The following is a 14798-nucleotide window of genomic DNA, read 5'->3' on the forward strand; positions in this document are numbered from 1 at the left end:
TCTTCTGGATTTAGCAAAACTATTGTTGCTCCTGCCTAAAGACTTTAGGAAGAAAAACCAAATAAACCTTAAAAAAAAAAATATAATCAAGGTTTTGATATAAAATCCAAAATAGCTAGAATTATGGTTTTTATGTTTTTTAATATATATATTTTTTTCCCCTGTGAGTTGCAAACCCCTTGAGCAACCTAATTTCGTGTTATTGAGTAGCTTTTAATTCTTGTTGCGTTTTTATCATAAGGATTTTTGTAGATTATACTAAACTATCCTACTATGCTAATCCAGGCTTTTAAAAAGAGTGGTAGCTCTTCAGTTCTGATTGCTCGATAGTGGCTGTTGAGTCTCTGGTGGATAGTTAACCTCTTTCCCACATTTGCTGCAGCTGATACTACAACTCAGTAGGTGATGTAAACCACTACCCAAGTTTAATTTATGGCTATTTCCCCCCCCTCCCCCTTTTTTTTTTTTATTCAATGATAAATTAATGTTGTAAACCTTCAGGATGGTTATTGTCTTTAACTGAAGTTGAGAGCTATCTGTCCCTTCCTGGAAATACACCCTCTTTAGGTCTGAAGACCCTCAATTTGCAGGAAGATATTTTTTTTTCTTTTTCTTTTTTTAGGGAGGCAGTGTGAAACAAAGCACGTATTGAGGAATACAGTATTCTGACACATGTGTGGTATATGGTTTATTTTCAAGTTGCAGGTACATTACTCTGCCTGCTGTGAGCCTGATCTCATGCACTGAACTCTGGGGCTGAAAAAACATTTCCCTGGAAGCAGATTCAGTCCTCAAGACGTCTCAGCAGGCAGCTCAGCTAAAGATGTAAAATTAAGCCATGTTTTGGGCGGTGAGAGGGAGTGGAGTGTTGCAGATAACGTCTTGAAAATACAGCCTGTGATTTGGAGTGTTAATGAGACTGTATTATCAAGGTTTTATTTGGAGAAGCTTTGGAGTTCATCAGCTTTTCAGCAATTCTTGTCGCTTTCTATAAGCAAGCCAGGTTTATTTATCCTTCAGTATCTCTTACTTTAGAGCCTCTTTCTGGGGCCTCATCCAGCAGTGTCTTTAGGGCAAACCTTTGAGCCTGGGAGTGGCTGACAGAAACACAGATGAACTTTTGTCATTGTTTTGGACTGGACCCTGTGGTATCAATAAACAAACAACCTTTCCCTGACGCTTTCTGTCATCAGTCAATGGTTCTGTGTGCAAACATTTACTTTAAATTACCAGTTCACGTGTCATGCCTGTAGCTTCAGCCAATAAGGGTTCTGTTTAAAATTAATGGGTTTGTTTCCTGAAGAATTGAGGATGGTTGTGCGCCCTCGTGTGAATAGCTCTTTCATGCAAGGCCAGTCTGTTTATGTCTGGGCACGGAAGGGCTTGAAGGAAAATGGCCCAATTGTGATCTGTTTTCACCATCTTCATTTCAGGTGCACTCACGATTAGGGAACAAAGGCGTGATTAACAAAATGTAAAGATCGTAAGTAAAACTTAATGACTTTAGAGGACTTTACCCTTTTTAATGAATTTAAAAATTTGGATTAGAATTTCAAGTATTTTAAAGAGCACGTAAATATAACCAAAATTTTGATAAAAATAATTCTGTTGAAGTGGAAGTTTGACCAAGGGAGTCAGAATTTGAACGGCCGTTCGTACTTGCAGCGATTGGTCCACAACCTGGTACTTTCTGTGCCTTTTGGGGCCCCTGTTTTAGGTTCTACTATCTCCCCCTTTTTTTTTTTTGTTTTTGAAGCCTTCCTGCAAAGCAGGTGAGAAAGGGGTTTCTTACACCTGCCTTCGTATACAAACACACACGCACATGTCTGTCTTCTTAAACGAAGGAAGTTAGCTACTGTCACCTCATGTTGCCAGCGAGTGCTGAGCTGTATTTTAGTCTGTGGCTTCAAATATGTAAGTGGCTAGATGGGAGAACCCACGTACCTTCTGGAGGTGTGGTAGACATGTTTATCTGAAAATTATGGTTCTGTCTTGCATTCAAAAATACAGTTTGTGAAACCGAACAAATCAAATAAAGGAATTCTTTGATTAGGTGTCAGCTCCTCTTTCTTTATCCGGGGCTGCACAGTTTTAGTTTCTTTGGCTGTGGTATGAAAAAGAAAACCAAAACAAAATAAACCGCAAAACCACCACCCCCCAAAAAACCCAAACAAACCCCACCCCTTAAACCCCCCCCAAAAAACCTTGACATCTTTGATTGCCTGAACAACACGCCAGTGCTTTCCAGTCTCCTGATTTGTCACAAGAACTCGTCAGCCTCAACACGTTGAGATTGATTCTGGTCTCCATAGCAGTGCGAATACCAATTTACAAATTTTTATTTTACCTGCATTGAAACATGCATTTTGTGTCACAGTGCCTGCTGCAAACTAAGTGGACTTCTACGATTCATTATGTTTAGGATCAATACAACTATATATTGAAAATAGTTTAAGAACTCTTATGGCTGTGATAATTTCATCGTTATTTGCTGTGTCCTGTAAGAGCTACAGCAGCCGTGCTGCAAACCAAGCTAGCTCTTGCTTTGGCCATTTGTGCTGGAGACTTGGACAGTTTGAAATTAAGCTTGCCCCGTTGGCTCTCTGACTGGAGTTTTTGCTACGGACCATCAGCGAGCGAAATTTTTTTGTGACAAACCATTAGTTTGTGAAGATTTGACATTAACTCCCTTTGCTATTGGGAGTTAAAATTCACACAGGACTAAGGAGAAAAGGCATCTTGGAATTAAGGAGCTCGTACTGCAGTGTTCTCATTGGAATTTCGCATTCCATTATTGTTGCAGTACGATGTTGAGGAGCCAAGTGTTTAGTAATTTGTTGTTGGGATTTGATAAATGCAGAAACAATGTATAACTTCCAGATAGCGTGTAGGTTGGGAGTGCAAGGTCAGTTATGGAATTAAAATAGCAATTTAATACCAAAATTTCATCTGTTTTTTTGGAGAGTTCAATAATTCATGCGTGTATGGGAACTTAATCTATAAAACTTTTCAAACTGACCAAGATTTGAACTGTGTTGATTCATTATCCCAAGTCCAATTTTTCTTGAGTTAATGGTTTCTGATGAAATATCGTTTATAATAGTCCAATGATTGAAACGAGAGCCTAGCAAGTAGCAGCTGATAACTTATGCCTGAGAAATGGATCCAAAATGTGTGGCTTGTATCTTTTTAATTGTGGTGGTAGTGTTTGAAATGTGCCTGTGAGGCTTAAAACACTAGAAATAGTCTTTTAGAAAGATGTAATTTAGAATTCTTTAAATGTAATGCTAGCTAAGATTTTCAGCAATATACACTGAAAAGAAAGTCTTAGGTAAGAAACTTCCTTCAAGTTTTAGACAAAGGTTTCAGTCCTGTAGATGTGTTACAGGGCTTAATATTTTACTATTTGCCAGGTAATCACAGAGTAAGTTTTCCTGGCTGTTACTCTTAGCCCATGACAGATGTGAAATCCTTTAAATTAGGAGGTTTGAAGCATTGGAAGTAATTTGTGCTTGTTCTGAACCACACGTGGGCAAGCGGTTTATTTATTCCCACTTAGCTAATACACAGGAGCTTTGTTCTGGGTGGAGACCTTAGTGAATCCTTCTATTTTGGTTTTGTAAAGAAAAACCTCACGTGACAGTTAGGGCACCAAACCCAGAAATGCAGTCGGGTAAAGTCCCTTGTGGTGCAGTATATTGCTGTTCACAGTAGCAAGGGAAGAAACAGGAGAGCTGAACGTGCACAGAATTTGCCCCTTGGGCCAAGGCGTTTTAGAGATCGACATCCTTTAATCGCAAGGGCATCTGAGAGCGGAGAGAGGCGTACATGGGGATCAGAAAGGCTTTGAGTTTTACACGCAGATTAGGGGAACATTTGCTAGTGTAATTAGTGTCTAAGAACATTTAAAACCAATTACAGTAGTATTAAAATGTGGGTTAACTTACCCCCTTGCCAAATCCCAGAAGATCGTATTAGATGAATTCTGGAGAAAGTGGAACATTTACTTTAATTCGATGGTTGCCTGAGTGTAGGCAGCTATTGCATCAGGAACGTAAAGGGTGCGCGGCTTGAAATGTGGTTCAGGACAGATGCCTTCCTAGGGCTCGTGCTTTTCCTTTTGCCTCAATAAACAGTTGAAAAGAGTCACTATGTTGGATGTAAGTGGTCAGTTTTTACCTCATGAATGCTGTAAGATGGATGAAAATGATTGTTAGGGTTATATTTTAGTGAAACTCTAAAAATCTTAAATTCGAAGCCGTGCACCAGGTTGTGGAAGCATATGTTACATGCTATATATTTTAGGGAATAATTTATAAAGCATATAATAAACAGAAGGGGGCAGAAAAGCCTTATATATTCATTTGGATTCCAGTTTTGAGAATTTAAATATTTTTAATGTTACAGTCTCTGGAGATGCTTGGGAGCTTGAAAATGCAGCAGCAAGAGCACTCCCTGGAAACTTTTCCTGTAAGCCGGGGTTTTAATCCTGCGAGCACAACGAAAGGAGTGAAGAAGAGAGCAGCTAATCAGTTTGTGATTAAAGGGGGCAAGTTTTCATCTTCCTTTGGAAATGACAGAAATTTAAGTTGTGTTTCAAAATAATTTGCATACCAGTTTACACCAGATTGAAGTACCAGTAATACTGTTTTCAAAAACAACGGGTCTTGCTGCTTATAGAAAATAATACATCGTAGTATAGTTTTAAAAGAAATAATCTGCAGTGGTTTTGAAGAGTCCTAGTTTTGCTTTAAGCAAGGTGGAAAAGAGCTGTAGATGGATTCCGAGCTTCAAAAGGATGAAACAGCCTCACATCTAGCAAGGGCTCGGCAAGGTTGGTAAGATGGCAAAGAGCCAGTCTTCCATCTGCTTTATTTGGCAGCAGATGCTATTTAACTGATACACTTCCAAACGTAAAAAACACAGTTTGGAATCCGAATGTCTTTCCAAACAGTTTTTTTCCCTTTTTGTGGAACTGTACATTTTTGCATATCTTTAGCTCAATGTCTTTGTTCCATATTGAAGGGTGGAGTATGAGACAGGAAATCTGCTCCTAATAACTTTTAAAATTGAATTCTTTGTAAAAAAAGCGGAGAGTGGTGTTTCTGAACATCCCCTTGGGGTATATGGAAATTAAAGATTCGGTACCGACTCGCCGAGTAGCAGCATCCTTGGCCTTCCTGTGAAAATGTATGTGTGGTGGCAAGTGTACGTAGCTGGTTGGGCAATTACAAAAAGCAAGAGAGAGAGATACGTGATGGAAATCATTGATGAACGGGCCCTGGAAGAGCTGTTTGAGTTCTCTTTGCAGAAAGCCGACGTTGTATTTATTTGCAGTTTGTTATCTGGTGACCATCAAGGCTTCAGTTACTCTAACTGGTGTCTTGAAAGCCAGTTTATAACGCAGCTTCCTTCACCCCCAGCCTTCTGCTGCCACGGAACTCAGACTTATGCTGATATGAGATATTAGAATTTGTAAGAAAATTTGCAAGATAAATGTAGAGGTAGCTAATTGTATAATAAAGGATTCCAAGGCTTTACTTTTGTTTCGTACAGTGTTTTCTAAACATACAGCAATTTCTGGTTTGGTACTAAGGCTGCAGTAGGTAATGTCACTCCTAGTAACTGTGTTCAGGATCAGTCAAGCCTATATCCTGTGTTTTAAATGACTGTCCTTCCCTTACAGATCAGCCTTTCTCATTTCGTGTGTAATACAATCTCCAGTAGGCTGCAGTACTGCTACCTGTCTAGTTCAGGAAGGAAGGCTCAAAGAAGGGAAACAACTGTAAACTTCTTTCTCTGCTGCCTGAAAAAGAAGATATCTTTGCGGTTGTATTTTTATGAGTACATTTATCTTTCAAGAAGGCTGTATTAACCTGTTAATTACAAGTCACGAGATGTCCTTTTCTTGTCCATAATCAAAAGCAGAACACTAATAATTAATGCCATTTCTGTTGTAGTATTTTTCAGTCCTAGTCGTGTCGCTTGCACGTGGCCTGGATGTACTGTTTTTTTGCTGCTTTTGTGTATCTGCTTAGGCCAAAAGGTTCTTTGGAGACTGTGTTTCACTGTGCATTTAATTTTTATGGAGTTTCAGTTGTGTTCAAAGTAAGAGAAAGTGGGGTGGTCTTATAAAAAAAAAAACAACCAAACCCAGGGCATGAAGTTGCCTGTGTAAAGGTGGTGTAAAATGCCTGAAGTAACAAGCTCGACTTAAGTGGTAGGTTCTTTGGGTCGCACTTGTAGCGTTATCTGGCCGTTGGTTAGTTGGTGAACTAGTTGGAAATGGGTGTGGGAACTTATGAATGATTCCAATGGATTGTCCAGGTGTGTTTAGCTTTTCTCAGAGCGGAATACTCCACAACCGATTTTAACAGCTTTTAAAATTGGTTGGTAAAATGGGTCTTAGAGTTAGTAATTTGTGTGTGTGTCTGATTGTCAGTCAGTTCAGAGGCTCTCTCTGTAGGTGAGGCTGAGTGCTGTAAACTCTATATGGATCTGTTTTGTAACTTGGAAAATGTCTGGCTCTCACTGGAGCTCAAAATTTGGTGTTAAATGTTCTTAAACTGTTAACAGTATGTTTTAACAAACGCTGCATTTGCTTTATCTTTATTATAAATTGATTACAACTTTCTCAGTTTTCAGATCCATCAATCTCTCCAGTGATGGCTGGTGTATTTTGGCTTGTCTTTTCACAGGACCTAATCATTAGGGCTGTCTTTATAACGTCTGCTTTTATGTGATGTTCCAGATGCAGAGAATCCAAAGATAATTTTTGATGACTGAACTCTACTGAAAATGATGGATAACGCTGCTGCTTTTCTGGCGATCGGCTGTGACTAGGCGAGCGCACGGTTTAGGGACGTGAAAACTTTAACTGTTCAAGTGCCCATGCAGCGCTCTGCCCTGCAGAGGGTGACCCACTGGTCTTCATCTCGCTGAATGGTTTGTTGGCAAGTCTGCTCTCTTCTGGGAGATGAGGAGCTGCGTTCATTTTTTCGGCATAAATCCAGTGTAATTTTGTGTGTGCTTTGCCAGTTTGTGGTTTTGTTCATGTATACCGTAGTGTAAATGCATAGGTCGGTTTTCTCACTCCTGTTTGGATAGGGAATCTCAACTGTATGTGCAGAAGGCAAAGGAAGCAGGTGGTCATCAAGAGGAAGGAGCATTTGAACATTAGCTTCCTAAATGGCAATGAAAGAATCCAAAGTGTGGCTGTTCTTAGAGATGAACACGAGTGTTAGTGAAAGATAGAGACACCACACTTCTAAAACGGTATTTTTCTATCTAATGTGAAAAACATTTAGATTTTCTTCATGATAGGGTTAATTGCAGTATCCCTTGAGGCCCCCCCCCTCCACGGGTGAGCTATAAATTGAAGTCTTCACGTTCATCCCCAGCAATACACTGGAAAATACTGGAGTTCCAGGTCTCTTTCCCAGACGTGCTTTCCTTAGGGCTGTGTTTGGCTGGAGACCTTTAGTACAAGCAGTCTGCCGGCAGCAGCTCCGACTCCTGCCTTCCTGATCTCCTCCCTTCCTGCATCGCCTTCTCACGTGTGCACTAGAGGAAGATGAGAACGAGATCCTCAGGAGCCCTGCCTCCCAGATAAGCAGCACACACCGCGTGGGCGTCGTAGTGGCCACAAAATATCATGTGGACGGGAGGCAGCGGTTTGTGGGGATGTGGCTGGCTGAGCGTCTCTCAGCTGAGCTCTCTCTCCGAGCTCTTACCTATTTGCAGACGTTCACTTGTGCAAAGGAGGCTCAGAAATGGTCTGAACAGAGGTGTCTCTTCTTTCTTTTCTTTAACTGGTTGAGTCCTCCTGTAAATATCCCGTTAACTGGTCTATACCAGCGTGGCTAGGAAAACGAGAAGAATAACTTCTTGTCTGAAAACTTCAGTCTGAGTTTTTTCCACGAGTAATTTTCATCCGTTTGGACGAACACTTTTGACCTTGTGCATTGTGGAAGGTAGAAATGTCAGTTAGTTCCTTTTGCTTTATTTTTCTCTCTTTCCAAATGAAAACCTCATCTGGGAAGAGGAGATGATGGTCCTGGTATTGCCAAAGGTTCTTTTATGTCATTGGCTGCGTTCAGTGTGACTGACAGGTTATTGGCAATGCAAACCCAACAGTTAAGACTAATGGTTATATCCGACTCACACGTTTTCCATACTGAAAATTACCTTTGGCAGCAATTTTCTTATACTAAATACAGAACAACCAGCAGAGCCTGAATATGCATGGTTGAAAATCATTTTCTGGTATGTTTCTTTTTTTTTTTTTAGAAATACTTTCACCTGTAATTTAACAGATTATTCGATAATCTGCGTTTAAACAAGATTCCCAAAGTATAAGAATATCTGTAGGTCGCGTGCATTTTACATTTTTTACAGAGTTGTGTCCAAGATGAGGGAAATGGCAGAACCGGTCTCTCCAAGTTCTAGTGCTTGTGGGTAAAGGAATACGTGAACACAAACGGAAAGTGCTGAAGCCTCTGCAGCAGCACTGGGTTTCTGAAGCGCTGCCCCTGCCCCTTCGTAATAGTTTCTTTCCGTCTTCTCCATGAGCATAGTCCTGGCAGCACTCGTAGAAAGAATTGCTTCATTTGGGATCTCGGTGAATGTCAGAAGCTTTCCTTCTCCTTCGTGATTTTTGTTTTCTGTATTTTAGTACGTGAGTAATGACTGAAGTTGATGCATCTTCAGAATGAGATGTGCAGACTGAAAAACGACATTAGAATAATGCAGTCTGAGGATGTACCAGGCTGTAATAAGGTTGAATGATTTCCTCTGATGGATGTTGTCAGGTTGGCCCAATATTTTGACTCTACATAGAATTCCTTGGTTAATTCCATGTATATTCGGCAGATTTCTTATTATTGTCTCTTTAAAATAAATCTGAAAATAGAGAATAGAACAGCTCCCAGGAGACTAAGGGGAAGCACATTCCCTGTCTGCAGGGAATCTTGTGGATATCCGTTTCTCCTGTGTACAAATCAGAGTCTGAGACAATCCTGTGAAACTCCCCTTTTTCAAGCATAACGGCGCCTTTTTATATTGGTCCCAATTGTTGGTTTCTTTTTCTTCCAGGTAGGTACCTGCTCAAGTTTCACAGCTTCAGCTCTGGAAAATTTCTGCCTCTGCCTCATTGTCAGAATTTGTCAGCAAATTGTGTAGCCGTTCTTGTTCCATGGAGAACATGGACTGGAATTGTAGTTTCTTGGGTAACATTTATGACATTTTGCATGGAAAGGTTTCCTCCTCCTCCTCCTCACGCAGCCTGCTTTTGAAAGCGTCACTCTTCAGGAGTTAAGCATTAAACATAAGAAATTCCTCCTCCTTTAAGGCTGAAAAAGAATTGCATGAGGTTTACTGGAGTCTTTGTTTTAGTAGATGCAGAGCACAGAAACAAGTCTTTTATCCCATGGTAATAAAGCAACTTCATTCAGTTATCCTTCAGACGAGGTGTGGAGTTCCTGCTCGGGCAGGTTAATCGCAGAGAAAGGTTAATTGGTGGTTGTAGATATGTTGTGCAGTGTTGAACATTTCCACATGCTTTTTTTTTGCGGTTTTCTACCACTGTGCTTTCTGTGTGACTCTGGTTTCTCTCCAAACTGCTTTAGAGATTCTTTGAGTCCTTACAACTTGATAACGGTTCGTTTCCAAACGTAAAACAGTTGATGGACAATTTGGTGGTAGTTGTGGCTTGCTTCAGAGGTTTTCCTCCTGCATGTGGTGTCTGTTCTTGCCTCTGTGTGCTGTACAGCCAGGAAAATACGTGTCGGTAAAATGGTGTTTTTACCAATGTTTAGTTAGTGGCTCCTCCCAAAACAACTGTGTAGGTGGATTTTTCCTGTCCATAATCCACTCTGCTAACTGGGAAAGGTGAATTCTTAGAGAGGAGCCAGTGTTTTCATGGGTGTTTGTTTAGGGATAAATTTGGGGAAAAAAAAAAGTTTGTGTATTGAAGAAAGCAAGCTTGAACGTACATTGATGCATTGGATTTCCTTAATCTAAATTTGCTTAAATTAGCTATATGCCATCCAGGTCATTCTCTAGATTGTTGTCCTTAAAAATGACTATTCCTAAAAAAAAAAAAAAAAAGAGGACCTCCCCCCCAACTTCTTCCTTATTTTTTGCTGGTTTTTAGTGGCAAGACTCTTTTTCAAATATAAATTTCATATGAGCAAAATCCTAAGGACTTTATAAATGTAATTTTATTGCATTTATCTCTACAGCCAAAATTAATTATTCAGAGTGTTCATTAAAAATAAGCTTTGGTAAGTGACATTTTAAACAGGCATTCAGAAGTGATTGCAAGAAAGATGGTGATAAAGAACAGTGTCTAAAAGGAAGTGTAAAATTCTTGAACATTTTGAACTGGCCTGTAGCTCTTCAAACATCAGTCTTTGGACAATTTGGGAAATGTGGCGAGAACGCGCGTTGCTGCTACACTGGGGGGACTGCCAGCATCGCCACGTGTTGGTATTTTATCTTGTGGTTTTTTAAAAATGTCCAGTGCTGGCATTGAGAAAATAGACAGAAATTGCCATTTTTTTAAAATTAAAAATGTGGGGTGTTTTTCGCCTTGATAATGGAGAAAATTTTGAAAAGATGACTATGAAGGCATCCTAAACCCCTGCACTCTAGAGAGCAACTACAAAAGCCGACGGAAACCCCCTGTTTATTGTTTAATACAATTTCAACTTCACACACACATGAAAAGCTGTCGTACAGCCTGTGCTTGTCTGTGATGAGACAAACATCTTCCAGAGCTTCTCGAGGTTTAGATCCAGCAGAGCATTGGCAGTCCACGAGGTGTCCCATTTGGTGCTAGAGGGAGGTGGGGCTTTTTGTAGCCAAAAAACCTGTGGTCAACCATTTTATCTGTGCCAAAGTTGAGATCCATTTATTGTTGGCTCTTATGACAGTTCCTTATCTTTCCTTTAGGTCTTAATGATGGATAATATAGCGCTTAGTCTTATGGAGCCACGTGAATATTCAAGCAAGCAGGCGCTTTATAACGGCTGAAATAAACAGAGTTGCTGTCATCAGATTTGTTTAATTTGTGTTTCAACATTTAGCCAAGGAATACAGTTAGGAAAAATAAATGACCATCAGTCATGTTTGAGATGTTGGACCAGTAAAAACAATAGCGGACTATGTACTGTGGGAAGCAAAGAGAAAGAAGAAAGCCTTCTCTGTCACTAAAACACAAATTTTCTACGTTTTCTCCTTAAGTTTACCATGAAACAGTCTTAAATATCAAAACCATGCCTTAGAATATTGAGTAATGGTGTGGGAATAATGTTAATGATCTCTGAAAACGAATTAAATGATAAGCTGCCTGCTGGAGACGATTATTTACATCATATTGACTTTTGTATTACAGTGTGGACTTTGTGTGTTTTTTCTGTGCGACACTTCTAGTTACTTCCTTACGTTATCATCAGAAGTGATAGAGAAAGCTTTCTGGTTTCTCACACTCTAAATGCTTTTCCATTGTTTATTTTGGATTTTTTTTTTTTTGTATGTGAAATGTGCACAAGAAATAGTTTGGTCTTGTCATTATTTATAGTTAGAGTCTGTCCCTGTTCTGCTCTGGTGCCCCTAGCACCGCTCCCATCTCCCTGCCCTCCACAAGCTCCCAGCACTGGAAGACAGCACATGCCCTTTAACTAAGCTGATCATCCAGTTTTGCAATAAATACCCCTACGTTTTTTCCCTAGGAATTATTCTGCTAATGATGGTGCATTGCCATGGAAGTTGCTCATAGTATCTCTCAAAGTACTCGCTTCCAGAAATTTCAAAACAAGCATTTGGTGACTCTTTGGAGCTGTGATTTACAGACTTCCTCCTGTGTATCCTGAGTTGATGAATTCTTCTGTCACTTCGCCAGGGGTCGTGGACTTTTATATAATTTTTATATAATTCCATTGAATCCGTTCTCTGGAAAAATTTGAGTACTTGAAATGGAACAGATGTCAAATTCGATGGATTACCGGCTTGAGCACTTGATGCGTAACGGCGATGCTGGGAGACAGAGCAAGGCTCAGGGGCAGAGGCAGTCTCTGGTTTCAAGTACAGTGTTTAAACCATAAGACTGCGTTAATGTATTATTTATAGGATTTGCTCCTTCATGTTCAATTTTTCTCTCTGATTTTTGTCTTGTAGTGTTGTTCCTCAGACCACAGTAATTCTGAACAACGACCGGCAGAATTCAATCGTAGCCAAGATGGTTGGGCAGGAAGAGCCGTTGAGCAGAGCAGCGGATTCTCTGGAGAACATCCTTAGCAAGTTAGTAGCGGTTGTGGGGATCCTCCCCCTTCATCCCCTCCTCTGACAGATCAATATCAGTCTCTGAAGCGATTTGAAGTGCAAAATGAGGAAGGTTCTAGGTAATAGCGGGGGGGAAAAACATTGAACTGGTGCTTGTCAGGCTGACAGTTCTGCGTAGGGAAACCTCGACTCAGCAGTGAAGGTGCAAAGCAGTGCTTTGCTCTGATGGGGAGAAAACGTCTTGGAGGATCTGGGATTAGTTCAGTGTTAGTTGACAGCTGACAGTCGAAAGAAAGAGTGCCCAGAGCTGCACCGTCACGTGGGAGCATGTGAAGATCTTGTATTTAACCAACTGAAGAAGGAATATGCAGCAGCCCAGGAAGGCTTGTTGGAATTTGTCCTGTCAAAAGGAGATTTTAAACTAAGCGGCACTGGAGATTCTGGGTAGAAAATGTTCTTAAGTAATAAGTTTTTATAAATTATTGAAATACTCTTTTGTTTTGGACATTGGCCCTGGACTTTTCCATTGATGAACATTTAGAAAGTGTGCCTCTGAAGGTTTTTTTCTTCTGCTATTTTCCTTCCATTTTATTTTGCTGGCCAGCTCTGAGTTATAAACAGGAGGAGCCTTGTTTAAAGGAGTATGCTTTCGCAATACATTTGCCTTTGTCAATTAATGGTTTCCATTCCCGTACAACGATGCTATTCCTGATCAAGGATTGCATTTTCCCAAAGTGACGTACTTTTTTTTTTCTCTGTAGTGCTGTTCCTGGACGCAGGCAGAACACCATAGTGGTGAAAGTGCCAGGGCACGACGACAGTCACAATGAAGATGGAGAGAGCGGCTCTGAGGCCAGTGACTCCGTTTCCAACAGTGGACAATTAGGAAGCCAAAGTATTGGGAACAATGTCACGCTTATTACGCTGAACTCTGAAGGTACGCTGATCTAGCTGTGAAGTAAATGCGGTGGTGGAATGAGCTAAGGCCCAACTGGACGCTTCAGAGATGATATCATGGGTCCAGCCTTGAGTGGTTAGGCAGTACAGCAAGCATCAGAGAGGAGTGAATGAATCTGAATGGGTCGTTTGGGGTTTTTTTTTGTTTTGTTTTCGTTTTTACTAGCCTTGCAGGCAGAACAGCCGTTTAAAATTACTTGTAAAACCTAAAAAGTACGCCCCGCTACAGCGGCGTGGCTTTGTATTTTAAACCCTTCAAATTAACACGTGCAACCTGCAGGATTTCCTGTTGCCAAATTAAAATATTGTTTCAGGAAAATAAATGCCTTTTCTGGGAAATAAAAGCTACTAGTCCATCTCCTCATGTAACTTACGGTGATGGTCCACTGGTGTGATTCTTATGAATATAAAATAGTTATTTTTAGCGATTGTAAACAACATTGATAAGGAAATTTGTATTAAAACCAGAGCGTTCACAGGATAGTGTGTAGTGTCAGATTTTTCTGAAAATTCTTTAGGTCTTGGACAGAGAAATAAAGTGCGCTGAAATCAAAGAATTTTAGATTAGCCGTATGAAGATATTTTAAATTGAAATTAAAATTCTGTTTTATGTGGTGGAAATATTGAAATGAATGTTCATTGCTGTGTTTTAATCACAAGATGATATAAGGGACAGTGAGTTTTAGGTGAAAACAACGTAATTCTGTTTGATTAGTCTGAAAGTGACCTTTTTTATACAGATGTGATTTAAATCCTAGACTTCAATTTAATAATTTTCCCAATTACTTTTCAAAACATATTTATTGAATATTTACTGAAGTGTTATTCTGAATGTACTAGTTCATATGTACATTCGTGTACCGGAGAAGCAATAAGTACCTTCAGGAATTTATTGCAGCAGAATGCACTTAGGAGATGACTTTTGTACTTCAGAGGTGAACGCGTTGTCTTTTCGATCTCTGCCGTTGAAACAGAAGGACTCGAATTTAGGAGCGATTTGGTTTCTTCTGCAGGATCTCCAGCCACTGGTAAAAGCTCGTTGGCTGGGAACCGGTCAGGATACAGTTAGTGGTGAGGATTAATTCAAGACAGCCTGGAACGGAGTATTTAAGAGTGCGTTCAGAGATTTCAGAGCTGACTAACAATTCAGCGAGGTGCTTTAAAACTTTGATACTTAGAAAACTTCAGAAGTCAGTCTGCTGAAAGTCTCATGCAGCAAAAGTTCTTCCTGAAAATGTTGTTCTAAGGCACCTGAACCCGGGCTTCTGCAGCTGTTGTGGATACTCCTACAACACACACGTTGTCAAGAGCTTTAGCTGCTGTCCTGTGCTTATGCTGTGAGGCAGAGTTGCTTCCAAAGGGTTTTCCATTTTGGGTCTATGGGGAATTAAAGGAGACTGAGACTGTCTGAGGAGTTCCTCTCAAAAAAAGATCAGATTGCAGATGGCGTTGATATTTTGATGTGAAAATATGTACGAGACGTACTCTGTGGAGCCTGTTAATACTTCACACAGCTCCGTGTCCGCTGTGCCAGGGACAAAGCTTCTGACATTAGGAGG

The 14798-nt window shown here is 40.3% G+C and overlaps 1 protein-coding gene across 3 annotated transcripts in view; it reads left to right on the top strand.

The window, feature by feature from the left end:
* BANP (BTG3 associated nuclear protein) overlaps positions 1-14798 on the top strand; it is a 151070-nt gene that overhangs the window by 23605 nt on the left and 112667 nt on the right. For all 3 annotated transcript variants that reach the window (XM_086468906.1, XM_086468905.1, XM_086468907.1), the window contains exons 5-6: positions 12178-12300; positions 13044-13219. In XM_086468906.1, the coding sequence (XP_086325032.1) occupies positions 12178-12300; positions 13044-13219 (299 nt within the window). The remainder of the gene's footprint in view (positions 1-12177; positions 12301-13043; positions 13220-14798) is intronic.

Source organism: Leptosomus discolor, chromosome 8 (assembly GCF_034619465.1).
Source record: "Leptosomus discolor isolate bLepDis1 chromosome 8, bLepDis1.hap2, whole genome shotgun sequence".
NCBI lineage: Eukaryota > Metazoa > Chordata > Aves > Leptosomiformes > Leptosomidae > Leptosomus > Leptosomus discolor.